General features: G+C 53.8%; 2 protein-coding genes and 1 long non-coding RNA gene across 11 annotated transcripts; 2 read left to right on the top strand and 1 right to left on the bottom strand.

Annotated features, from left to right (window-relative positions):
* Positions 1-1,508: 1,508 nt before the first annotated feature.
* Positions 1,509-3,110, top strand: LOC129145531 (uncharacterized). The gene is made up of 3 exons (XR_008551237.1): positions 1,509-2,044; positions 2,270-2,476; positions 2,634-3,110. It is a non-coding gene; the product is annotated as an uncharacterized LOC129145531 (long non-coding RNA).
* On the bottom strand, positions 2,946-11,294 carry SH2B1 (SH2B adaptor protein 1). 9 transcript variants are annotated; one of them, XM_054693772.1, is made up of 10 exons: positions 10,509-10,915; positions 7,850-8,877; positions 7,497-7,598; positions 7,168-7,259; positions 6,882-7,057; positions 5,192-5,395; positions 4,779-4,990; positions 4,474-4,645; positions 3,918-4,017; positions 2,946-3,738 (listed from the first exon to the last, which is right to left on the bottom strand). In XM_054693772.1, the coding sequence occupies exons 2-10, from the start codon at positions 8,786-8,788 to the stop codon at positions 3,720-3,722; spliced, it is 2,016 nt and encodes a 671-aa protein (XP_054549747.1). In that variant the 5' UTR covers positions 8,789-8,877; positions 10,509-10,915; the 3' UTR covers positions 2,946-3,719. The 9 variants fall into 9 exon arrangements, with proteins under 9 accessions (XP_054549747.1, XP_054549744.1, XP_037363261.1 ...); XM_054693769.1 differs by lacking the exons at positions 3,918-4,017; positions 10,509-10,915 and adding an exon at positions 11,191-11,294 and having other exon boundaries at positions 5,183-5,395; XM_037507364.2 differs by lacking the exon at positions 3,918-4,017 and having other exon boundaries at positions 5,183-5,395; positions 10,823-10,863.
* A 9,402-nt stretch (positions 11,295-20,696) lies between these two features.
* Positions 20,697-24,668, top strand: TUFM (Tu translation elongation factor, mitochondrial). The gene is made up of 10 exons (XM_037507357.2): positions 20,697-21,001; positions 21,098-21,292; positions 21,753-21,919; positions 22,182-22,286; positions 22,368-22,532; positions 22,663-22,795; positions 22,877-22,981; positions 23,100-23,251; positions 23,354-23,473; positions 24,310-24,668. Exons 1-10 carry the CDS (start codon positions 20,959-20,961, stop codon positions 24,481-24,483), a joined length of 1,359 nt encoding a protein of 452 aa, XP_037363254.1. The 5' UTR covers positions 20,697-20,958; the 3' UTR covers positions 24,484-24,668.
* The last annotated feature ends 241 nt before the right edge of the window (positions 24,669-24,909 follow it).

Below are 24,909 nucleotides of genomic sequence, written 5' to 3'. Positions count from 1 at the left end.
GTGGTTTGCAATGCACTCTGGTCCCGAGTATCTGTCAAGGGTACAGAGGTGTGCAGTTGTGTGCTCAACCCCACTGGAAGAGACAAGCGGAAGGGCACAAGGAGAGGGGCCTGGGGGCACTGGATAAGGCAGAGGCTGCAGCCCCAAGGAATGGGCACAGCAGGTCTAGGGGAAAGGACAGAACAGAGCCAGAGCCGGGGGAGCAGAGGGGGCTGCAGAGTTAGAGGAGGGGGTCTGAGGTGCAGTGGGAAAAGGGGTAGCCCAGAGGTGGGGGGGAGCAGCCAGGGGGTGGGGGCGGGGCCAGGGCTGGGTGCAAAGCCACAAGTTGTTGCTGAGCGGCTGGCCTTGGCGTCAGCTTCCTCAGAGAAGCAGCTGCTCTGAGCCCCCCACCCCCCGGCCCCACCCCTGCTTGGGGATGAGGGCCTTTTGGTTCCTATCAGGGCAGCTGCTGGAGGAGCAGACAGGGTAGACAGGGTGTGGGTAGGGGAGGCAAGGAGGGCCGAGAGGCTCATGGAGAATCCTGGGAAAGGTCAGTGAGGGGAAGCACATTTTGACCCTGTCCTCCAGCCCTAACTCCATCTCGGCCTGCTCCCTGAATGATGAGAGACACAGAAGAGGGCAGGCAAAAGAAAGGGAAACCCCACTTTTGGGGAGTGGGTAGGTCAACAGGGATGGGGTGGGTGGCACTTAAGGATTTAGCTCCCCTCATACTCACCCCTTCTACTCCCTGAGCTTGGGGGAGGGGCAGCCTCCAGGGTGAGTTAAGGACACGGTGCTCCTCCCCTCCCTCCCTTCCCCCCCTTTACAGGGTTCCCAAACCCCTCCCCTGAAGCAGAATCCTGCTGTGACCCATTAGTGGGAGGGGGGCGGTCAGACAATGGGATGTGTCCAGGTCATGTCAACAGGCACCTCCACCTGGTCTAGCACCCACCTTCTCAGGCCAGAGCCAGGCATAGCATGTGCCAAGCTTTTGGGGGCTGGCTGGCTTCTCCCCACCACCACCTGGAGGAGTGACAGGGGCACTGTCTTAAAGGAGCAGGAATGCCCATACATGGAGGAGAGACTGCAGAGATCACAGCTTCAAGGAAGTTGCGAGCAAGAGACCCAGGAAAGGAGGCTTTACAGGCCACTGCTGCCAGCAGGGCCCTTTAAGGTTCTCCATCTCTACCACCCCCAGCTTCCCAGAGGGGGACTGAAGCCAGAGAGGGAAGGGCCCCAGCCAAGGGCTGCCAAAGAATCGCCATCAGGGATGAAGGCTGCCTAATGAAGCTGACTATCTCCCACCCAGGGTCTCTAAGCTCTAAGTTCAGAGCTGGAAGATTTTCTTCTCTCCTATGAGGGCTGTGTGGGAGCCACGTTCTGAAGGACATCAATGCAGAGCCAGGCCAGTCCCTGGCCAATTTCAAACTTCAGTTCAACCACCCATTGAGAAAGACTTAGAAGGAAAGTCTCTTAGGTGTCTCTAGCCATGCAAATGGCTAGAGGCTCTTAGGTGTCTCAACATGCAAATCTTGGTGGGGTAGGGGGGTATCCCTGTATACCTCTCCCCAACCCATCTTCAGAAGGCAGGTCCCTGAAAGCTGGCAAGCTGGCAGGGTTTCAGGGAAGGGGGAAGCCTCACAGCACCAGGACCTGCCAGAGGAGGAGGATCAGGTCCTGCTAACTGGGGAGTGGGGGGGTGTGAGTAAGGAGGGAGACAGATACCACAGCCTTTACTGCCCTCACTTTAAGAACGCAGCACCCAGATCCCCAAACCATTCCTCCCTTTTCAAGGCCAACTCTATCCCCAGATTCCAGAGGCCAAGGTTTAGGGGAGCCCCGGGGATCATCTAAAACAGGGAGAGCCAGCAGACTCCCCCACTCTACCTCAGCCTGGGTGGCCTGTGAGCCCAGCTGTCTCCTGTCCATCTCCCAATAGGACACAAAGCCCAGAATAGCAAGGTCATAAGCGTGGGTAGGGCCTCCTGGAAGTGGGGGCAGTGGCTGGGGGGCACCTGGGAAGGAAAGCAAAAGGCAGGATGGTAAGAGGCAGAGCTGGATAGAGGTGAGCGGGCCAAGCAATTTAAGTAGGATTCTTCAGTACCCCATCCCTCCTAGTTGGTACCCACCACCCCAGAGCTGGGAAGTCCAGGGGTGCCCTCTGTTGGAGAGCAAAATCACAGTTCAGTTCAGAGGGTGGAGCCTGGGCTTAACGGAGGGCCCTGAGGAGGAGCCAGAGCGCTGCAAACTCAAATGCCCACAGGGGCCAAGAAGTCATGTGACTTTTTAGGTGGGTGGAAAGAAGGCAACGTGGAAGATGAACTCCGTGAGGCTGGATCTTCTGATTTCAAGAGAAGCCGGTAATCTGTGAACTCCAGTGGAAACATCATCCAGGCCAGGCCAATCACGTCAGCAGCTCCGACCCAGATGTGACTCCTGTTTCACAGATGTGTCCCCACGCGGTATCCTGAGTCGGGGAATGCTACACCTTGCCCAGGTAACAGAGTAAATAACAGGCAAAGCCAGGTGCTCTTTGCCTTCCATCCCCCGCTGGGCCTTGAGGGGCTGTCAGCCTGCCCTGGGCCCTCTCCCCACACAGACGCCATGGCCCTGCCGCCCACTCCCGGCGGTCTCCCTGCCTGCTTTCTCCCTAGGGTAGGAAGCCTTAACCAGAGACTCCACAGCAGGAAAGGCCCCTGAAGACTGGCAACCCCGCTGTTCACCATCCTGTCCCATTAAGGGAAGTTGCCCAGAGACCCTGAGAAGAGGGTTTCGGCTCTGCACTTACGGCTCGACCACCATCACAGCCCGTGAGGAGCGGGGGCTGGAAGCACAAGGCTGGAGAGCAACAGGGACTCGACCTGACCCTGCTTCCCAGCCTCGTAGCTCTGGCGCTGACAACACTGAGTGGGCTGCTTTCCTGACCCGCCTGGCCCAGCCCCCACCGCAAACACTGGCCACAGCCATCACGATGGAACTGAGATAAATCCTTTTATTTATGCGTCTCCATTTTGTTTAAAACAACAACAACAACCACCTTAATATAACTGACAGCCCTTCCCCTGCACCCTTCCTTGGGCTGGGGAGGGGTGGTTAATGGGGAAATGGCCCCCAGGGGTGGGGCTGATCATAGAGCCCCTTAGGGAGGTAATGGAGCCCGAATCCCCTGCCTAGGGGACAGGGCACCTGTAGTGTATGAACTGGGGAGTTAACAGGGCTCGTCAACCTTTTCTTGTACCATCATACATGCCCTTGGCCTTCAAGGGTCAGGAAGCATGTGGGAGGGGATTCCTACTGCTCCTCTTTGTCCTTACCCAGTCCCAATCTCACCAACCGAGGGCTGGGGAGCAAGAAGAGTGGAGAAAGAGTGGGATGGGGTGCCTCACACGAAGGAGTACTGGTTATTAATGGCTCTGGGATGGCCCCCTTCTTCTCCATCGCCCCCTAGTGGCAACTGCTGGAGCTGCACCATCAGGGTCACCCCAGGATCCCCACCAGATCCAGAGACTCCCTGGGCCTCCGTGCCAGGTGCTATGGCCTCTTCCAATTCAACCACGGGGACCAGCTCAACCACGGGGACCAGCTCTTCCTGGACCCCTCCACTGCCCGCTTTCTCTTTCTCTTGCCTCTCTTTGGCTGCTGCGGCGGTTGCTGCCGCCACTTCTGGCGCCCCCGACGCCTCTTCTGCCCCAGGTTGTGGGGGATCTGTCCATGAAGGGGGTTCAGGGGGCTGGGGTAGGTCATGGGAGGTGTTCGGTTCTAGACAGGAATGGTAAGAAGACAGACTGATTGTGGATGGAGGCAAGCTCCTGCAGCGGCCTTCCCTTCGCTCATCCCCCCAGGAGCCATGTGCTATCTCCCCCACGTCCCATCTCCTGACAACCCCCCATCCATGGAAGATGGATCATGGGCGGCAGTGAGAGGAGGACCACACTTACACACAGTCACTCGCTCCGAAGGGCATGAGGGTGGAGGAGGCATCGGGGTAGCATCGATCTCCCTCGCACACCCCTGCATGGCTCCCGGCCTGCTCCCGGCCTGGGGGGGAGGGGCAATGTGGGGACAGATGGGACGTTGGGGTGGGGAAAAGGGAGAGATCAGACAGGGACATCAGACATGGGGGGGAGGAAGGGGATCAGCCCGAGTGTCCCCAAGAAGGGCAGGCCAAAGGCAAGGATGTGAAGAAGGGCAAAGACAAGGCAGGGAGGATGGGCCTAGGAGACAGACAAATGATGGCACAGAGGAGCTGGATGGAATGGGGATGACCCGCCCGACTTAGCTTCCTCCCTGGCTCCCCCAGGAGCCCTCTGCCTGCCTACATCCTCTCAGTGTGCTTCTTCCCTCCAAAACCCCAACGCTCTGGGGCCTTCTCCACCCTGCTCCCCTAACAGCACTTTCCTCCTCACAGCCCCCCACCCCATCTTTCTGGCACACACACCTCCTCACTTCTTGGGTGCACGGGCACCTCCTCCCCTGCAGACCTGCTCTGCTCACCCTGCTGTCGCTGGGAGGATACGACATAGCTGACAAGGACAACGTCACTGGGGCCTCCAGACTCCAGAGGGATGGGGTGCACCCGGAAATGCTCGAGCATATCGAAAATGGACTGGAACCACAGGTGCTGGACCCGGCACTGACCCTCCTCATTCAGCGACAAACGCAGGTGCTGAGGGTAGGAGGAGCCAGGTGAAGCGGGAGTCTAAGCCCCTGCCAGTTACAGAGCGCTCTCCCCGACAGCAGTGTGCCCGCGCCGCCTGCAAGCTCGCTGCATGGAACACAGCCTTGTTCTAGTCACTCACCTTAGCCTTGCCCTGGAAGTTGAAAGTGAGGACATACTCGCCCCGCCTTGTCTCACTCTGTCGTACCAGGAAGACACCGTGGGAGCCAGCACCTCCCGCCAGCACTAGCTGGGCAGCCTTGAGTCGAGAGAGCATCCCGTGGAACCAAGGATACCCTGAGAGGGGCTGGTCCCCCTCACCTCCCTCCGACTCCCCCTGGAACAGGAATGACCCTTCAGGAAGGAGAGAGGGAGGGAAACTGGGATCAGGGATGCCTCCCCCATCCTGGGGGAAGAAAAGTCTTGCTTTCCCCTCGTGTGTCACTCCCACCCCTACCCCCCCGCCCCCCAGGCAGGTGCCTCAGGAGGCCAAGATAGCTTCAGGGAGGCAGGCAGCTGGGCCTGGAGGCAGACACACACTCACACCTCTGGTACCTGTGGCTGTCTCCGGAGTGTCCAGGGGTGGGTAAGGGGCTGAGAGGGGATGAACCGCCCCCGCTGGGGGTCCCTCTTCAATGGGCATTCGGGGGGGCAACTCTGGGGGAAGTAGTTCCATTGAGTCAAAATGGGAGGCAGCAATGGAGGCAGAACTGGGGGAGATGGATGCCGAGGGGCGGTCTGAGAGGCCACCATATGCTCCTAGGGGGGAAAAAAACCAAACCGGGAGTGAGCAGAGTTGAGAACTCCAGAAGCTCCCTTTGGCAGGACTGTTCTGCCTGGGTACACGTCACCACCAGCCAGCTGACCCCCAGTCAGCTGGCCAGGGTGCTGGGTCCTTCTTTAGGTTTTATTGACCCCTGATGGGTTTATTGATGACTAACTTAGATTTCCTGCAGTGCTGAGGGAACTGCAGTCACTGCAGAGGAGTCCTCGACTCAAACGCGCCTATGCCTTCTCTGCATCACTAGCTGAACTTACAGCTATTGTTGCAGAAGTGGGGGTAGAATCCCACATGCATTTTCACTTTACAAATAGGTTCTTTTCCTGCCTACAGCACAATGCCCTCAACTCTTGGGGCTAGTAATCCTAGGAATCCCAACTCAACTGACTTGACCTTCAGTCAACCTGTATTCATGTATCCCCTGCTTGAGCCCAGTCATCCCATATGATTTTTCCATATCTGGGCTCTCCCCATCTCACGTCTCTGTTCTTGACGGCTGCTCGTGCAAGCCACACTCTTTTCTCTCATCTCCCCGTCTAGCCTGACTCCACCAGGGTCCTACCCCTCTGAGCCCCCAAGGCCTCTATGCCCGAGTTCCTCTTTCCACTTGGATGTCTTGTGAGCCCATGGAGGGCACTGAGCTCATCTCAGGCATCTCTGTGTTCCCCACCCTGCCCAACGCAGGGCCAGGCATGTGCGAGGGTATTCCTGAGTGTCTGCTGACTGGCAGTCCAGGCCTACAGGTATGGTCAGTGCTCAGAGCTAAGTAGAAGAAAGCACAGAGAACAGCCGCTCGGCTATCAGGCTGGCGTAGCCCGTCTTTGTCAGTGACTCTCAGGTGACCCAAAAAAAGTCATTTCCACCCCTTTACCACCACAAGGTCTTAGCTGCCTGAGAAACAAGGAGATTGGAACTTATAAGGTTCATTTTAGCGCTCAGATTCTCTAATTCATTTGTTCACTCACTGAATACAGCCTGCATGCTATGAAGCTGAATTACTGTGAAGCTGCACCAGAGGATCAGGAAGAAAAGGTGTAGTCGAGTCCTGTAATGTGAGCTGCGAGTTTATGTGGTGAGCTGGACATGCATGTGTTTAGTCAGCTGAGAAATACTGGCACAAATGCAGGCAGACACAGTTTAAGAGCAAAACAAAGACATCTATAAAATGTTCTGGAAGCTTGGAGAAATGTCTAGCCAGAGTGGTGGCCTGTATAAGACTTATGGGAAAGTGGGTCAGGCTGGGCACAGACGGGTGGACAGGAGTTTGCTTAGGACTCAGATGATGGTGGTGGTGATCTGATGGTTCTAACTGGCTTCCTATGTTCAGGAACAAAAGATAAAACATTGGGGGACGGAAGTGGGAGTAGGCAGCTGAGAAGCAGGACTGGGGTGCCCTGGAATGGAGTCTGGACAGAGGGCCTGGGCCTAACAGAGGCTGGGCTTGTACAAAGGCGCCACCCTTACCCTGTGACAGACGGTCGTTGCTCTCGCTGGGGCCCAGCAGCAGATCCTGGCTGGGCAGACTCTCTGAGTGATTGAGGCAAGGCGGCTCCAGGTTGTCTGTGTTCTCCCTTGTAAGGAATGAGGTCCCAGGGGCCAGAGGGAGGGTCATAGGACGAGGACTGGTAGCAGGGCAGGGTCTGCACAACAGAAAAATGGTGCTGGGAGGCAAGTCACCAGGTGAGAGGCACAAAGCTGCTCCCCATCCCCGCCCCCAGCATCTCTCACAGCCAGAAGTCAAGTTCCTCACCCTGGGCTCAGGCATTCTTGGATGTCAGACACCCAGGCCTTTACATGTAGAGCGTCAGCCGTCTCCAGGATATATTCTGAAGGGCCTTCCACCTACAGGAGCAAGAGGAGGTTCAAAGGCCACTTCTGGGTCCTGAGACCTTCATCTTCCCCCAACAACCAGAGCATCCTCCTGCTCTTCCTTCCTCCCAGAAAAGCCGTGGCCCTCAGGGACACACTCTCAGGGTACCTGACACCTACACTTTCTTCCACCAATGCCCCCTGTTTGTTTGCTAACGGCTTTCTCCCCAACACAAGTGCCCCAAGAGGGCAGGGGGCCAGGGCTCCTACCTTAACCACAAATGTGTTCTCTCGGTCAGGCATCTCCAGGGCCGTGGCTGTCCGCACATCAGTGATAGTAGAGCAGGGGATGCTAAGTCGCGGCCGGGACGCCTAGGTTGGGAGGGAGCGAAGGGCAGGTATTTGGTGCACAGAAACCATCCTTCTTCTACACCCTAGTTAGACTCAAGCAAATGACTATTTTTTCAGTCCTTGCCCACAGCTACTAACCCAAAGCCGGGAGTAAGCTTTAAAAACAGTACACAGAGCCATGTGCAAGGGCGGGCAAGCCCCCCGGCCTATCTGCAGGGCCCAGCCACCACTCTGGTGGCTCAGTCACTTGCTCCCCACCCCCACCACCTCACCTTGGGTGGTACAAAGAACTCCAGGCGACTTCCTCCTCCTCCTTCTCCTTCACTCCGAAGCAGCAAGCGACACTTCTGCCACTGAGGTTGCCCTCCTCCCCCTGAGGTAGGCCCAGCTGCCCCTCCCCCCCGGCCCACTCCAGCTGGGTCAGGGGCTGCCTCTTCAGCCCCCATGAAACTCAGCAGCTCTTCCCTCTGCACCATCCCTGCTGCATCCTTCAAGGTCCCCCCACCCCGACTGAGTCTCAGCCTCTCAAAACGGTGAGTCCATCTGTCCCCGGGGGAGGTTCCATCACTAACCAGTCCCCTGCCAATGGTCCCAGCCCCACCAGAGGAGTTGGAGTTGCTGTTTCCACCTAAGACTGGGGGGCCTGTCGAGGTCTCTAGGGGCCCAGCTGGGGAAGGAGGGTCAACAGCCCCCCGCCACTGCAGGATGCCACGGACTGAACCACGGACGGAGCGACCCACTGAACGGAGGGAGAAGCGTTTCTTTAGCTTCGGCTTCGAGGAGGTCGTAGAAGAGGAAGAGACCGAGGAAGGGAGGGGGCCGGCCAGGTCCTCAGATGATCGAGAAGGGCCCAGCACAGCCAGGGGCCCGCCCACCCTGCAGCTCTCAAGGGACAGGTCATGTGGCGGGATCTCCACACCAGGACTCAGGGGAGCCAGGATGGGTGGTGAGAGGGAGCCAGAGGCCCGGGCCACCTCGGCTTCAAAGTGCTGCAGGAAGAGCTCAGCAAAACGGCGGGAAAAGGCGGCCTCAGCGCCTGGCCCTGCATACTGGGGGTGGGAGGCCAGGTAGAGGCGAAAACGGCGGGCAAAGTCCAGGGCAGCAGCCCGGGCATGGGACTCGCAGAACTCCCGCCAACTAGGAGGAGGGGGCGGTGGCAAGGGGGGAGGGGAAGGGGAGGCCCCATCCTCTGGGGAAGGGGCACCATTCATGATGGTCCCCAGGAGGTGGAGAGAGGGAGCCTATAGGGAGGGGCAGCAAAGAGGGAAGCGGCCAGAAGACACGGGGTGAGCGGCAGCAGCTGCAGAAGGAAGAGAGGCACATACAGAGTCACTGCTGAGGTGGCGCTGGGGGCTCAGCCCCACCCCAAGCCACACTCCGTTCTCTGCTCTAGAGTCTTCAGAGAGCCCGGGGAAGGACATCAAACTGCCTCCCTCCCAGGTCCTCACACCCCACACACCCCAGTCAAGCAGCTCCCCATGTCTAGCCTGCGCTATCCTGCTGCTTCCCAGCCCACTGTCCCTGGCATTGGTTCCAGGAGCAATGTGGAGCACCTTCCTCTAAAAAGGAATCTCTTTCACTGCACCTCGCTTCTCTACAATGACTCCTTACGTGTTTTCCATGTGCTGCTCTTACCTTTCCAAGTGAGAGGACTTAGTAACCTCTACAACAGATAAGACTGAAGCTCAGAAAACTTTCAGAACTCCAAGTCTACTGTTTTTCCCACTGCATAGTCCTTGTCCCCAGGGACTGGCTGGACCAGCCTCAGTCATGGTCCCACTGGCCCCTCACTGCCTGGCTCAGGGAGCCCTCAGGGGAGCTTGGCCTGCAGAGCTGACAGATCCTGCCTCATGCACCCTGAGGGCCAGCTCTGAGGAGGGAGGTTGGATGAATGATGGATTAAAACAGCAATTGTCTTGAAAGCTGATCCCAGGATCTAGCACCCAAGTGCTGTGTGAAGGAGAATGGCCTTCTTGGAATGCCACTTGGAATGGCCACAGCCCACTTCTTTGGTGCCCTTCAGGCTGGGGCCAGAGACAGCAGCATCAGATAAGGAAAGACTGTGGGTTGGATCAGGGCAAGTCTTTGATGGCCACAAAGTAAAAAACAACAACAACAGGGAGCTGGGACCCTAGGACTTATCACCATCTCCCTCCTCTCTTGCTGGGGAGTGTGCCCTAAAGGCTGGTTAGTACAGTAGTTAAGGCCATAGGTTCTGGAGTCAGACTTGGGAAGAATTTCCAGCTCTGCCACCTATTAGCAGTGTGATCTTGAACAAATGATATGTCCCTCCTGAGCTTCGGTTTTCACATCTACAAAACAAAGTTAACAATTCCTAACCCATAGAATTGTTGGGAGAACTAAATGGAACACGTCAGCACTTGACACAAAGTAAGCACACAATAAGTGACTGCCATTATTACTATCTTCACGGGTTCCAATTTTCTAACAGAGAAAGCCTTCCCAAGGTGGAGGAGCTGGGCATGTGGCTAGCCCACAGCTTTTCCCCATATTACACTGGAAGATGACTGGCTCCAGGACTGGGGTGAGGGCAGCTCAGGAAAATCGTCCTAAATCCTCAAAGACCTCAGACTCCAGCTCAGACCCACAGTCATCCACTCCTCCCCCTCCTCCTGCCCTAAGCCCTACACACTTAGATGGCTCCAATCACGGGAACCACTCCAAGCCAACGAGAAAAAACCAGGAGGTGCAAGAATCATGGAGCACAGGGGAACCGAGCCAAGAGGTGCAGACACAGCAGAGACCAATCTCCAGGCAGAGGCCACCTCAGCTCACGCCGGCCCACCCAACCCTCTGCACCACAGGCAGACCCAGCCCCCTTCAGGCCCGCTGACCCTGCGGCTCCTGAGCTGGTGACTCAGTTTCTCTTCTGCCAGGCAGGACTCAGACACATTTTCCCGGTGCACCTGCCTCTTGGCTCAGTTCTGATATTTCCCGAAGGGCGGGTGGTGGAGTGTGCAGGCTCCGCTCCCGGCTCGGACCCTCCCGGCCCGCTGGTCCATCCACTCCGACCCGACCCTCCTCCCTGGACACCCTCTACCCGCCCATTCTCCCGGGCCGCAGCCTCCTCGGGATCAGCCCTGTCGGCTGCACTCTCGGGGGCCGGGCGTCCCTCCTGCCTCGGGCCCCACGCCCGCCCCCACCCAGGGACCCCCGCAGGCGCCGGGCCGGGTCGCAGAGAGGGAAGAGGTACTTGAAGAGGGGGGTTCCGGTTCCGGTCCCACCTGCATCTCGGTCCCCGCGGTTAGCTCCGGCGGCGGCAGCGGCAGCTCCCGCTCCCTGCCCCCTCCCTCCACGACTAGCGCCCAGGTCGCTTCTGCGCACGCGCCGAGACCCCATTTCCCGTCACCAAAGGAAGCGACCATAGAGAAGAAGGGCGGGAGAGCGGCCCCTTCGCGCTCACTTCCGCCACCCTCCTCCGCGCAGACCCTGCGAGAGCTGGGAGGGCGTGAGTCTCGAGGACTCAGCGACTTCTCCAGTTGCACCTAAAAGGGACTGTAGAAGCAGCCCTGTGAAGAGGCTGCATCCCAGCTGGACGTATTCCTGGAAAAAATGCGGGAAAAAGGAGAGAAGTCAACCATAGAGAAGCCACCTTAGGGGACGGAGTCCCGAGCTCTTGTTGACGGCTAGAGGAGCCACCGGCTGCCGGCAACCAGCGAGATGAGAAGGCTTTTTGAAGGGCCCGCTGCAGCCTAGAGCGCCGGCCCCCAGCCCCAGCCGCTTTGCGAAGACACCGCCCCCAAGGAGCGGGGCGAGGGAAGACGCGGGTGACCTTGGTGAGGCCCCCCTCAAGGAGGCGGAGCCCGAGCTTACTATCATTGCCTCTTTGAGGGGAGGAACTGGAGGTTCCATCACTGAAATAAATACGGGAGGTAGAAATAATGAGGTCAGTTGTAGATGGGTGTGGAATATCAGGACGGTGGACCTACAGTCTAAAGCTCAAGGGAGACATCCAGGCCGATACAGACGTTGAGAATCATTACGGTAAAGAGGGTATTTGAAATGAGCGTGATGAAAGCCTCTATCAATTCGGTCTTTCATTGACCCAGCTCCAACTGGCCTAGGCAGTAAGGGAATTTATTGGCTCAAGCAAGTTAAAAATCCAGAGTCTATCAAGCTTCTTCAAAACAGCTGAATAAAAGGACCAAAAAATTCCAGGAACCTGTGGTTCGTCACCAGGCCTTGCTTTCCCCATTCATTTGACTTTACTCTCAGGCACACTGCCCTCTCATACTGGTAAGATAGCTTCTCATAGCTCCAAACAAGTCCTCATAGCTCCAAACAAGTCCTCTAGTAAAACGAATATACCTCTTTTCTGAGATTTTCAGTAGAATTTCCAGAACTGACATTAACTAATTTGGGTCAAGTAGTCATCCTGGAACACAGAGGCAAGTGACCCAAAAGATTGGAGATAAAATGTCCTGATTCACATAAGAATATTCTGGACTGAGGTTGCCAGATGGAGTTGGAAAAATTCATTGTGTGAGGGCAAGTTCTAGCCTAGTCAGCCTTAACCCTCCATCCCTATCCCTGTCTTAACCAAACTCACATCAGTTCACAGATGGCCTTTGTTAAGGTCTTCATCACCATCTTGGTGTATGTAGTGCAACCAACCCATTCCGGGTAGGTTTATTAACGGTTCTAGCAGCCACATGCTCTTCGCCGTTGTTTGTAGTCGCCGTACTCCTCCGTATACTCCACTGCACTCCTCCACCCTCGACACCGCGCCACCACCACACCGCACTCTGCTGCGCCACCCTTATAAACCAGTCTCTTAGCTCAGGTGTACCCACCTACGCATGCCCACACCCTACTCCAGGTGCCCGCCATCAGTCATGCATTCAGGACCGCAGGGTTCCGTCATCCATCCTAATGGCGGGAGGGCAGAAAAGCCTGATATCTTTTGCCTACCCTACAGTGTATCATCCATCTCTCCAGTTCAGAGGAGGATCTCAGTGGAAAAATACTCTATTTCTATGGTCATTCCCCTCTTCCCTGATAACCTTTTCTTCGTAGTCAGCCTATCATTTTCTAGTAGACAGACAGTTGAGGAATACAGAAAGGGCCAATGATGAGTTAGTTTGGAAATGTGTCTAAGCTGTCCAATAAAATGCCTGAAATGTTATAGCCACTAGCCACATGTGGCCATTGAGTACTTGAAATATGGCTAGTGTGACTAAGGAACTGAAGTCGTCATTAAAATTAGCCACATATGGCTGGTGACCACTTTTTTTTTTTTAATTTATTTATGCATACAAGAACTGGGGTACAGGCCAGATGTGCAGGAGGTGAGAAGATTCACCAGAGACAGAGTGGGGAACAGAACAAGCAGACTGACTGAAAAACACTGCTGAGGGGAGCTGTGGGTGAGACAGCAGAGGTCTGCTACGCCATTTGGGTAGCTCCCTGGACAGCCAGGGATCGAACTCGTGCAGCAGAGGCTGCAGATAGCTTCACAGTGCTGTGCTTAACCCCTTGGGCTACCAGGGAGGCCCTGGTGACCACTTTATTAGACAGTAGTATAGGAGGTATCTATGGACAAGTAGTGGAGCTGTCCAGCAGATGATTCACACTCTGAGTTGCACTAAGTTCAGTGGGGATCAGACATGAATAATGGTTGATGCGTGGACATGAGTGAGATTGTCCATATAATATGTGTAGAGAGAAGAGAGCACAGGTCCTAATTCTAGGGAACAAACAAATTTAACACTAGACCAAGAAAGAGGAATAGGACGTGCTGAAATGATGTCTGGGTAAGGTTTCCCAGAATCCAACCCTGAGATGAGGATTTGTATGCTACTGATTTTTTTTTTTTTTAAGTTCTAACAGGAGAAATCAGTGAGGAAATGGGAGAAAGGGAAGCAGAGAAAACCAAGCAAGTTTGTAATCTCAGGCAGAGAATAATTTACCTTGATCCTGCAGGAGTACTCCAGATGTAATTTTTATCTCAGATTTGCCTGGAAGCAAGGGAGCTAGGCATTTCATAGAACAACATTCTTCAGTCCTTCAACCATTTACTTTAATTCCCAGGCACTGAAGGCAAAGCTTTCAATACTCTCAAGTTCTAACTGTTGGATGAGAACTCACACATCAAAGACCAGGGTGCTGGGAGTGTGTGTGGGATGGGGTGGGACTGGACATATTATAAATTATAAAAAGGGATCCACAGCACTGCCATTGTCTCCTATGGAAAAAACTAATGACTATAGTGACTGAGTGACTATGGTGAGAATAAATTTAGGAAGTGGTGGGTGCAGAAGACAAAATAGAAGGTAAAGTAGGAGGAAGAATGTACAGAGCTGTCCTACAGTTTGGCCAAAAAGAGAAGGAAAGAGGGCCTCCCCGATGGCACAGCGGTTGAGCGCTGGGTTGCGAAGCTGCCCAGGGCCTCTGCGGCGCCGGTTCAATCCCCGGCTGCTCCCCGGTCACCAGAGGAGGGTCCCACATGGCTCACAGACCTATCCTGCCACCCGCAGTGTACTTTGGTCTTTCTGCCTGCTCTGCTCCCCGCTCTGGCTCTGGTGAATTCTCTCACCCTCCCGCGCTTCTGACTGTACCCAGTGCATGTATAAACAAAAACAAACAAACAAACAAATAAATAAAACATGCCTCTATTAAAAAAAAAAAGAGAGAAGGAAAGAGATAGGGCTGGTTGTAGCTTGAGAGGGTGGAAAGGTTTGCTTGTTTTGTTTATATCCTGCGAGAGACCTAATTATGTCAGAAGTCTAAAGGACAAGGGACCAGTTGAGAGGATGGTCATTGAAGGAGTGAAGTTGGGAAATGAGGGAAGGATAGAAGCCAGGACCCAGGTTAAACCAAGGTATTAATATGAAAGGGAGAAACACTTCTTCCTCAGGAACCGGGGATGCAGTAGGATGCCTTCAGCTACAAGTAAGAGAAAGCCCAATTTAATGTAGTTTAAATATGAAAAGAGGGCCTTCCCAGTTGAACGCTGGGTTGCGAAGCTGCCCGCGGCCTCTGCAGCACCGGTTCGATCCCCGGCTGCTCCCCGGCCACCGGAGGAGGGTCCCACATGGCGCACAGACCTCTCCTGCTGCCCGCTGCTCCCCTCAGCAGTGTACTTCGGTCCCTCTGCCTGCTCTGCTCCCCGCTCTGGCTCTGGTGAATTCTCACACTCTCCCGCGCTTCTGACTGTACCCAGTGCTTGTATAAACAAATAAACAAACAAATAAATAAATCATGCCTCTATAAAAAAATAAATAAATAAATATGAAAAGAAGGGGATCTCATCGGTGCACACAGTCTCAAACAACCTCTATTTGAATATGGCCCCAGTCTCTCAGCTTTGCTTTCCCCTGGATTGTGTTCATTCTCAGGCAGGTTGTCCCCTCATAGGTAGCAAGATGGCTACCAATGGCTCCAAGCTTACAATTTACCAGTTTAACAACCCTAGCTGGAAAAGATCGTAGCTTTCCCAATAGCTCCAGCAAATGCAACAGGGTTGAGTCCATCAGTTCAGTTTGGGTAACCCAATGACCTACTGTTGTGTAATAAAGATTTCATCTTCATCCCACATGGCAGGGCTTTAAAAATATTTGTAATTTCCCAAGTGATGGATGTTTCTGTTATTCATGAACCCCTTAGAAGACACCCGAGTTTTTGCTAAGGAGGTAACACATGGCAGGCGCCTAGATAGTTTCAGGATGGGGGCTGGTCACCACAAAAATCAACCTTGTGATTAGAAGGTTGGAATTTCATGCCAAGTTGACCTCCATGGAGGGGAGAGGTCCTGGGGATGGAGTCCAGTCACATGGCAATGATTTAATCAATCAGGTGTAATTAATGAGACCCCAGTAAAAACTCAGGATAATGAAACTCAACGGGGCTTCCTGATTGGCGACTACATTGATGTGCCAATAGGGTAGCAGGCCCCGATTACATGGGGAGAGAGCATTTGGACCCTCCCATACCTCACCCTACCTGTCCCTTTATTTGGCTGTATGCTTTGTTGTATAACTGTGTGTAGTGCTTTCCTGAACTATACTGGCAAATTACCAAACCCAAAGGTCATAATGGGAAACTCCCAGATCTGCAGCAGTTGGTGAGAATGCAGGTGGTATCTGAACTGGAGGCAGTCTTGTGGAGGACTGAATCTGGAACTTGGGGGGTTCATGCTAACTCTGGGCAGTTAGTGCCAGAAGCGGACTTCAGTATACCAGTCAGGATCGAAACAATACGAACCCTGAACCAACAGTTATGACCACGATGGCGGGATTATGCTGATTAATAAACACGGGCTCACAGAACCATGATCTGAGACTGGGATGGACTCAGCTCCAACTGAACGCCACATACTGAGCACGGCAAGGGTGGCTCTTCACAAGAAAATGAAGGGCCTCTGACTGCAGGGGAAGTAGTGGCTTGTGGGATTCTTTCAGAGGTCACCTTGACGCTCCCTCATTCCCAAGAGATGGGGAGATTTCTCTTCCTCTGTCTTCTTTTCTGGGATGTCAGATTCAGCCATGGTACTTTGACATGGACATCCTGCCCCCCAAAGCACACCTGCTCAGTCAGGACATTTTGACAGCCCGAAATAATCCAGCTTCTTTTGACTGTGCCTCTGAGCCCACGCCCTCACTTTGGTTACTCTTCCACCCTCCGCTTTAGGCTTCAAAGTGTGGCCTCCTCAGAAAGCCATGCCAGTCCACCTAGGCACCTCTCAAATGCCTTTTACTTAGTAGCTTTTGTGTGATATTCACGAAATGAAGAGGAGGGACATGTTGGAGCCAGAGAGAGGTGGTCTCATCTCGGCCCTAGTCCCCCATTTTCCATTAAGTTGCAAGCCAGCCCAGAACTCACTTTTCTAGAAGTTAGTGCTATAAGAAATCTTAGAGATCACATACTTTAACCTCTTCACTCCATCCCCACTTTGTAGATAATAAAGCAGAGACACAAAAAGTTAGAGTAGCTCACCTTTATTTGTAAAATGAATGTGAATACAAAGTTTACTTTCCATCCAAAACACTGGGAAACTTTGTAAGCCCAACACAAGTGCTCAAGTGAAATGACTCAACATGTAGTTCTTTCAACAAACACTATTCACCTAAGGCGCTGTGCTTAAAGCTCTTACTGGGGGTAGAAGAGGATGCCTGTCATCAGCTGGGGGGGCGGGGGGTGGGGGGGGTGGGGAATGAGGTAATTTTGAATATTCAGGTACAGTGGACAACTGATAAAGAGGGTAACTTGGGGCCACTGTAGGTGGAAGAGGTGGGACATGAATGATGAGAAGAACAAGCCACGGGGCAGGCTACATGGACAAGTATTCCAGGAGGAGGGAGGAACTGCCAAAACCTGAGGTAGAAACAACTATAAGATGTCGGCAGGATGGCCAGTGTGGCCGGAGAGGAAAGGACAGTCACCGTAGATGTGGTCAAAGGACTGGGCGGGGCCAGGTCATTTAGGCCTTGTGGGCCACAGGGAGAAGTCTGGATTTATTTTTAATGTTTTTGGATTATTATAACAGCTTTATTGAGATACAATTCTTCTGCCATGCAATTCACCCATTTAAATTCACCAGGCCTTCCTGGTGGGGCAGGAGTTAGTCTCAGCACTGCCAAGCTACTGCCAGTCACTAAGGCATGGATTTGATCCCTGGCCAGGGAGCTGACCCGCATGGCACAGCAGACCTCTCCTGTCTCATCCACTGCTCCCCTCAGCAGTGCATTTCAGTGGAGCTGCCTGTTCTGCTCCCCACTGTCTGGTGAATCCTCTCACCCCCCGCACCTCTGGCCTACACCCCAGTTCTTGTATGCATAAATGAATAAAAATAAATCTTTAAAAAAAATTAAGAGTTTGGGTTTTATTCTAAGGGTCATAAGGAGTCCTTGAGGGAGGATTAATGGCTGATTGACCTTTAAAGCTTGATTTGCTGTTGTGGGGAGGATGGAAATGACAGATATTGAGAATAACAGAGTTGGCAGAGCATCATGGGAGAGGTGACCCCCATGTTGAACCACACTGTTGCCAGCGGAGCTAGAGAGAGATGGTCACATTCCCAATACATTTTGGAGAAAGAACCAGCAGGTCTGGGTCATAGGTTAGAATTGGGTGGAGGGGAAGGGAGAATGGCCATGCCATTGATGCCAATGTGTAAGAAGCAAGTGGAAGGAAAGAGCCTTGTGCCATAAGGGTGGCATTCCTTCAGTTTGGAAGGCTCGTTAACAGTTTAAGTACAAACATTCAGAGGTCACTGTGGCCAGGCACAGAGGATACAGAGAGAAGGGAAGCCCAGTTCCCACCCTATTCAAGTCACCCAGATTTAGACAAGTGAAACCAAGAAATATGTCTCGGTCTGCCAAGTGCTGTCAGACAGAGGATGTGTCAGGATGCACTTGGCTGCAAATAACAGACAACTCTGACACACAATCTGGCTTAAACAATAAGGACTTTGTCATCTCACACCACGAGGAATCCAGTCTTCTAAGATCCTCTTCGCTTTGCCCTCTTCTGGATTTTGGCTTCATCATCAAGTGAGAGCAGGATGGGCACAGTAATTCCAGGCTTCCCATCCAGCAGCAACATCCAGAAGGATGAGAGGGAGGGCCATCTCTTTGGTGTCTTCTTCTTAAGAGTGAGGGACTTTCTTGGTGGCCCTCTCAAGCCTGTCTCCTCTTACCAATTACTGGCCCCAAAAGAGTCATGCCACCAACCCTAAACAAACACCCTGGCAAGAAATGGGCTCAACGTGCCAGGATTTATTTCTGGAAGTGGGGAAAGGACCACCTTGAACAAAATCAGGGTTCTGCTGTTGCAGGAAGATGGAAAGGTGGCCATTAAGCAGCAGCTCAAAGTGTCTGCCATGTAGCAGAATGAACCAGCTGCTAGGGAGAACCCAGAGGGCTGTTTGACTTCTTCTTTTTTAAGATTTATTTTCTTTATGCATGCAAGAACTTGGGTGTAGGCCAGAGGACTCACCAGAGACAGAGTGGGGAGCAGAAACAGGCAGATCCACTGAAATACACTGCTGAGGGGAGCAGCGGGCAAAACAAGAGAGGTCTGCTGCACCATGAGGGTCAGTTCAAACTCATGCCTTAGTGGCCAGCAATAGCTTGACAGCACTGAGACTTAAGCCCTTGCACCACCAGAGAGGCCCAGGCTGATTTCAAGAGCATCTTTTTTAAAAAGCTCAAGATTCCACATGAAGAACTTTTCTTTAACTGGAATCACATAAAGTGAATGTTTGAATTACAGAAAATCTCTGTCCTCCAAGCAAATTTAGCTGCTAAAGTCACGGTTGTTTTCAACTCCCCTTGCCCCCACCCCTACCCCCACCTTGCACATATGCCACTGTTCTACAGTAGCTAGCCTGCCTTCCTCATTTAACACTGCTCACAAGCATTCTCACAGGTGGCTGGCTCCCCTTGTCTCTAACTCTGAGCCCACTCCATTAATATTTCATTTCATAACTATGCCTAATTTCATGCTACTATATCCACACGCTGGACATTTGTGTCACTCTGCCCTTTCACTGTGATATTGGTCAGATCACAACGCTCAGATGTTCCGGTGACTGGACGTATGGGGAAATTCTCTGCTGTCAGTCCTGCTCCACAACACCAAAGTTAGAATACATCTCTCAGCCTCCTCTGATACCACAACACTGACACATGATGATCTAGGCTTCTTGGATCACACTCATGTGAGGCTTTGGATTTGCCTGACTCTGGGGTCAGAGATGAGATAAGGTCACTTTCTTGATGCAGAAGTTGTTTCAGTGCCAGCTGCTACAGACAAGTCTCAAGTTGGAAACGGTGGCAGCAACAGTTTTCATATCAGGTCAGATCAGTTCTGTGGCTTCTATTTCTCCAGCCTGCCTCACAATTATACAAAGCTTATACAAAGCTGCCTACCTCTTGTAAACAAGTCTGTTTTCTGCTTAAGCCTGTTAAGATAAATTCCGTTTTCCATAAATCAAGACTCCTAACTATTATATGATACAACCAGTGGTTATACAAACATTTTGCTCCCTTTGGGCTCTTTTCTGAACAGTTTCCCAAATTTCAGTCATTCAGGTACCACCTTCCCCGAAATCTGCCATACATTCATAATGGTCCACCATATTACCCACCATGTAACATTTCAAAAATTAATTTTTAAAACTCAAGTTACTTATGCCAGTCTTTTTTCCCCAAACAAATAAATATATAATGTGTAAGTAATATAAAATTTGAAACAACATTATCAACTGAGTCTTAGGATCTGATGACTTTCGGAAACATTAATCAACATTAAGCAACTGCTATTTTTATCCCAGGGTGAAGTCTGGAAGCTGTGATGAGATGACGGATGTTAAAGTTAAAGGTCATTTGCTATCCTTACACTCATTCATTCAGTCAACAGACATTTATTGAGCACTCACTAGGTGAGTTACCTCTGTTAGAATGCTGGGGACACGGCACAAGAATGACTGGGGCTACCTTAAAGCTGAGGTTGGCCCTCCACGCTCAGAGTCTTCTGTAAAACAGGGTGGGTGGAGCGACGATGAAGGGAGTTACTCTGGGGCGAGGGGCTACGGCAAAGCTTTGTCGACTTGGGGGTGAGGGTGGGGGGTCCGGCCAGGTGAGATAGGCAGCACAGAGCGCCCGCAGGCTGTGAGCCAAAGAGTGGGCATTTGAGAATCAGTGACTATGGGACTTGGGCTCCAGGGCCCCACTTCTGAGAGCAAGAAGCCAGTCCCTCTCTGAAGCAGATACTACTATTCCCATTTTACAGATAAGAACACAAAAACTCGGAGGAGAAATGGGTCACCCTCGGGCCCCGCTCCCCACAAACACCCATGACCATCTTCCTCAGCGTGGTGCTGGGGCCCACCCTACCTCCAGCCCCGGCACCAGGGCCGCGAGGCCTCCCGTCAGACCCGCGCAGTGGATGCCAGGACATTTCGGAGAAGTCAGCGCCGGGTCGCCTCTGTGGTCTCCGGGCCACGACCGCCCTTCCGGCCCCCGCCTAACCAGCACCCAGAGTGCAGACACAGCCGGCCGCCCCAGGAACTACAAGGCCCAGGAGCCTTCGGGGCGCTGGTGCATCATGGGACGCTCACATGCTCCGTCCCCTCCGCGCCGTCGCCGGCGTCGCCAGGGAGAACCTTGTTCCCTCACCCGCGAGAATCTTCCTCCACCCATCCCCGCCCCCAGACCCTAGTACCTTCCTTGACGTCTTCCTTCCCGCACCCGGAAGTCAAAGATGACCATAAAAACGGGCGGCTAGAGGCGCCCAGACTTGCCCTCCCGGCCTTGACTTCCGCCGGAAGTGACCTCCCGCGGCCAGTGCCCTTTTCTTACTACACGCGCGGGCACCTGGTACCGGGTACTCGGTACTCGGGTCGCGAGTAAAGACCAGAATGGCGGCCGCCACCCTCCTGCGCGCGACGCCCCTCTTCAGCGGTGAGGGGGCGGGGAGGGCGATGGCAGCCGGGACGCCTGGGGGTGCGTGGCGTGCGCCGACCCGCGCGCCCTGACTCTGCGCCTCTGCCCCGGCAGGTTTGGGCGCCGGCCCGACCCCATTACTGCAGGGTGTGCTGCGGCCGCTGAAGGTCTCGGCACTGCCCGTTTTGTGCCGCGGCCTGGCCGTGGAGGCCAAGAAGACCTATGTGCGCGACAAGCCCCACGTGAACGTGGGTACCATCGGGCATGTGGACCACGGCAAGACCACACTCACCGCGGCCATCACGAAAAGTAAGCGGGGATGGAAACGCGGCGTCCGGCAGCGCGCCTGCCCTGCCGCTGGGACCTGGCGCCAGGGGGTGGGGCCCCAGAGTTGCTGCTGGAGGTGTTCAGTGTGACCCCTCGAGGGGGAACTCGGGCGGACAGTGAGGTAGAAGATCCAGGAGACAGATTTCCCCGAGCGTGAACTTCGTGGTGTGTAAACGGGGCGCTCCAAGTGGTCTCCCCTGGCAGGAAGTGCTCTGCAAGCAGAGGCTTTACCTTAAAGAAGTTGCAGAGCCGGACTTTGAAACCCTTTGGCATTTCTCTGGCCCGAAGTCACCGCTGCTGGAGGAACTGAGGGAGAAGGCCACGGAAGCTTTAGTCTCCAGGCTGCCGTTTGTTTAGGTGGGAGGGACCCGGGGGTGTGGCCTGAACCTGACCTCTACCTCTGGAACTTCAGCTGAGAGGTAAATTTTCTTCCCGCCTTTAGTATTAGCCGAGGGAGGTGGGGCCAAATTCAAGAAGTACGAGGAGATTGACAATGCCCCGGAGGAGCGAGCCCGCGGCATCACGATCAACGCGGCCCACGTGGAGTATAGCACTGCTGCCCGCCACTATGCCCACACTGACTGCCCGGGGCACGCAGATTATGTTAAGGTGAGAGTCTGTATCGCTGGTGACAGGGCCAGGAGCTGCCTCCTGTCAGGAAAAATGTTCGGCCGGTGGAGAGGAAGTTAAGATATTCAAGGTGCATGGTTTTGAGATTCTGCATTTATGGGCATGGCCTCTCAAACTGGTGGTGGTAAACAGATGAAGAGAAGAATGGGCCTCAGTTCCTAATTGTTATGCTCGACTAGGTGAATGTAGAGTTGAGGTCATTGAATTAACTCAGCTGAGTGTTTCCTCTCCTCTTCCCCAGAATATGATCACAGGCACTGCCCCTCTAGATGGCTGCATCCTGGTGGTGGCAGCCAACGACGGCCCCATGCCCCAGACCCGAGAGCACTTACTGCTGGCCAAACAGGTACTCAGAGCCTCTGTAGGAGTGACAGAGTCAGGAGTTCAGTCACTCTGGACACCGTCTCAGCCTTTTTCCTATCTGCAGATTGGAGTAGAGCACGTTGTGGTGTATGTGAACAAGGCAGATGCTGTCCAAGATGCCGAGATGGTGGAGCTGGTGGAGCTGGAGATCCGGGAACTGCTCACTGAGTTTGGCTACAAAGGGGAGGAGACCCCAGTGATTGTAGGCTCTGCCCTCTGTGCTCTCGAGGTGAATGCAGGGTCGGGCAGGGACTGCTGCTGCAGTCGGGGTGGATAGTCAGAGCTCTGCTCTGAGTTTGGGGAGCTCTTGGTAAATAAGAGAATGGAGACTTCAGGGTCCTATTAACCTGTCCCCATAGCAACGTGACCCTGAACTAGGCCTGAAGTCTGTGCAGAAGTTATTGGATGCTGTGGACACTTACATCCCAGTGCCCACCCGCGACCTGGAGAAACCTTTCCTGCTCCCTGTAGAGTCGGTTTACTCTATTCCTGGTGAGGACTGTATGCATTCCAACTCCCTCTCCCTAGCAGTAGCCTCCCCCCCTTGGTTCCTGATGCCCTGTTTCCTCTCAGGCCGGGGCACAGTGGTGACAGGAACGCTAGAGCGTGGTGTGTTGAAGAAGGGAGACGAGTGTGAATTCCTGGGACACAGCAAGAACATTCGCACTGTGGTAACAGGTATAGGAAGCAAGGCTTGGGCCCCAGGAACTGGCTCCTGGATGCCCTTGCCCTTTCTAGATCCATTGTGCCTTTCCTCTGCCCAGACAGGCCCTTGTCCCTTTTCCCTCCCTCCTAGGCATTGAGATGTTCCACAAGAGCCTGGAGAGGGCAGAGGCAGGGGATAATCTTGGCGCCTTGGTTCGAGGTTTGAAGCGGGAGGACCTGAGGCGTGGCCTGGTCATGGCTAAGCCAGGTTCCATCCAACCGCACCAGAAGGTGGAGGCACAGGTGAGGGCTCCAGGTGACGGACAGGGCTGAGCCCAACTGACCCCTGCAGAGGGGCAGTGCTTTGGCCAAGCCCATCTGTACCCCCACTGCTTTCTCTCTCAGGTTTACATCCTCAGCAAGGAGGAAGGTGGCCGTCACAAACCCTTTGTGTCCCACTTCATGCCTGTCATGTTCTCCCTCACTTGGGACATGGCCTGCCGTGTGCTCTTGCCTCCAGGGAAGGTATTGTGATTATAGGGAGTGTGGAGAATGAGGGGGGGGGGCACAGTTCATCTGAGCTATGCCTCAATCACATTTCCAGGGAAGGGGGGTGTTTTTCCTTGAGTGAAGAGCTGGTGGGTGATGCAGGGGAAACTAGTGACTGAAGGGCATGGACTTAGAAGAGTTAAGTCCTCGTCCATTATGCCTTAGTCTTAAGTAGGTTAAAAACTCAGCTCTGGGGCCTCCCCGTGCCACTGCAGGTTGAGCGCTGCACTGTAAAGCTACCCGCAGCCTCTGCAGCGCAGGTTCGATTCCTGGCCGGCAAGGGAGATTCCCACATGGCACGGCAGATCTCTCCTGTCTTGCCCGCTGCTCCCCTCAGCAGTGTCTTTGGCCCTTCTGCCTTTTCTGCTCCCTGCTCTGTCTTTGGTGAATCCTCTCACCCTCCTGTGTCTCTGACCTGTGCCCCGGTTCTTGTATAAATTTTTTTTAATGTAAAAACTTTAAAAAAAAAACGAAACTCAGCTCTTCCAAGACTTGCCCAGAGATTCCCCAAAGAAGGGTTCCCCTTGCTTGTTTTACGGTGTAAGTGTGTAGAGAAGTCCTTGACTAAGAAACCTGCATGATCCAAAATTTCCTCAACATGAATTTTCAAGAATGCACCCTTGGAACACTGATCGCCGGCCCTCTTCTACCTTGTACATGCTGTTTGCTGCTGCCTGACGGCAGGGATGAGGCTGTCCCCAGAAGGGCTCATTGCCCTGCTGTCTTCCTGTAATGCGTAGCCTCTTTGGTAGCCAGCAGTTAGCAGAATCAAGGCAACCCGAAGGTCATGCCTGATCTCTCTGCCCCTCCAGGAGCTGGCCATGCCTGGGGAGGACCTGAAGCTCAGCCTAATCTTGCGGCAGCCAATGATCTTAGAAAAAGGGCAGCGTTTCACCTTGCGGGACGGCAACCGCACCATCGGCACTGGCCTCGTCACCGACACGCCGGCCATGACAGAGGAGGACAAGAACCTCAAGTGGAGTTGAATGTGGGCTTCCACTCACGTGGTCTCGCATTCAGGCTGGCCAGCGTCGTCCTGCTTCTGGTGCCCCCCTCCGAGGGCACATGCTGCAGCCCAGTAGAGCGCAGCTAGACTGACACATCTCCCCTGTGGAAGGGGCCCGTGATCTGCCAGGGGAGGTAGGTCAATAAACTGTTCTGTGAATAGTAAAGCTAGTCTGTGTCGTGTCCTTTGTGTAAGCCGGACAATGGAGTATAAAAGTGGTGCTGTAGGCCAGATGAGTGTGATAACCTCAAGCCTGTGCTCTGAAAAAGCTCAACTTGACACACAGAAGAGAAGTCATAGGAGAAAGCCAGTCTGAACTTCGCACGGCTCACCTGGTAAAATGCCACAGGATGTTGAACAGCCTCCTGGCAGGTCCTGGGGAGGGATTTGGTTATCACTTGGAGGC

The sequence above is a fragment of the Talpa occidentalis genome, unplaced genomic scaffold (assembly GCF_014898055.3).
Source record: "Talpa occidentalis isolate TD23 unplaced genomic scaffold, MPIMG_talOcc4v2.1 talOcc4.12, whole genome shotgun sequence".
Taxonomy (NCBI): domain Eukaryota; kingdom Metazoa; phylum Chordata; class Mammalia; order Eulipotyphla; family Talpidae; genus Talpa; species Talpa occidentalis.
Note: the sequence above shows the minus strand (reverse complement) of the source record. Positions and strands in the feature narration are given on the sequence as shown.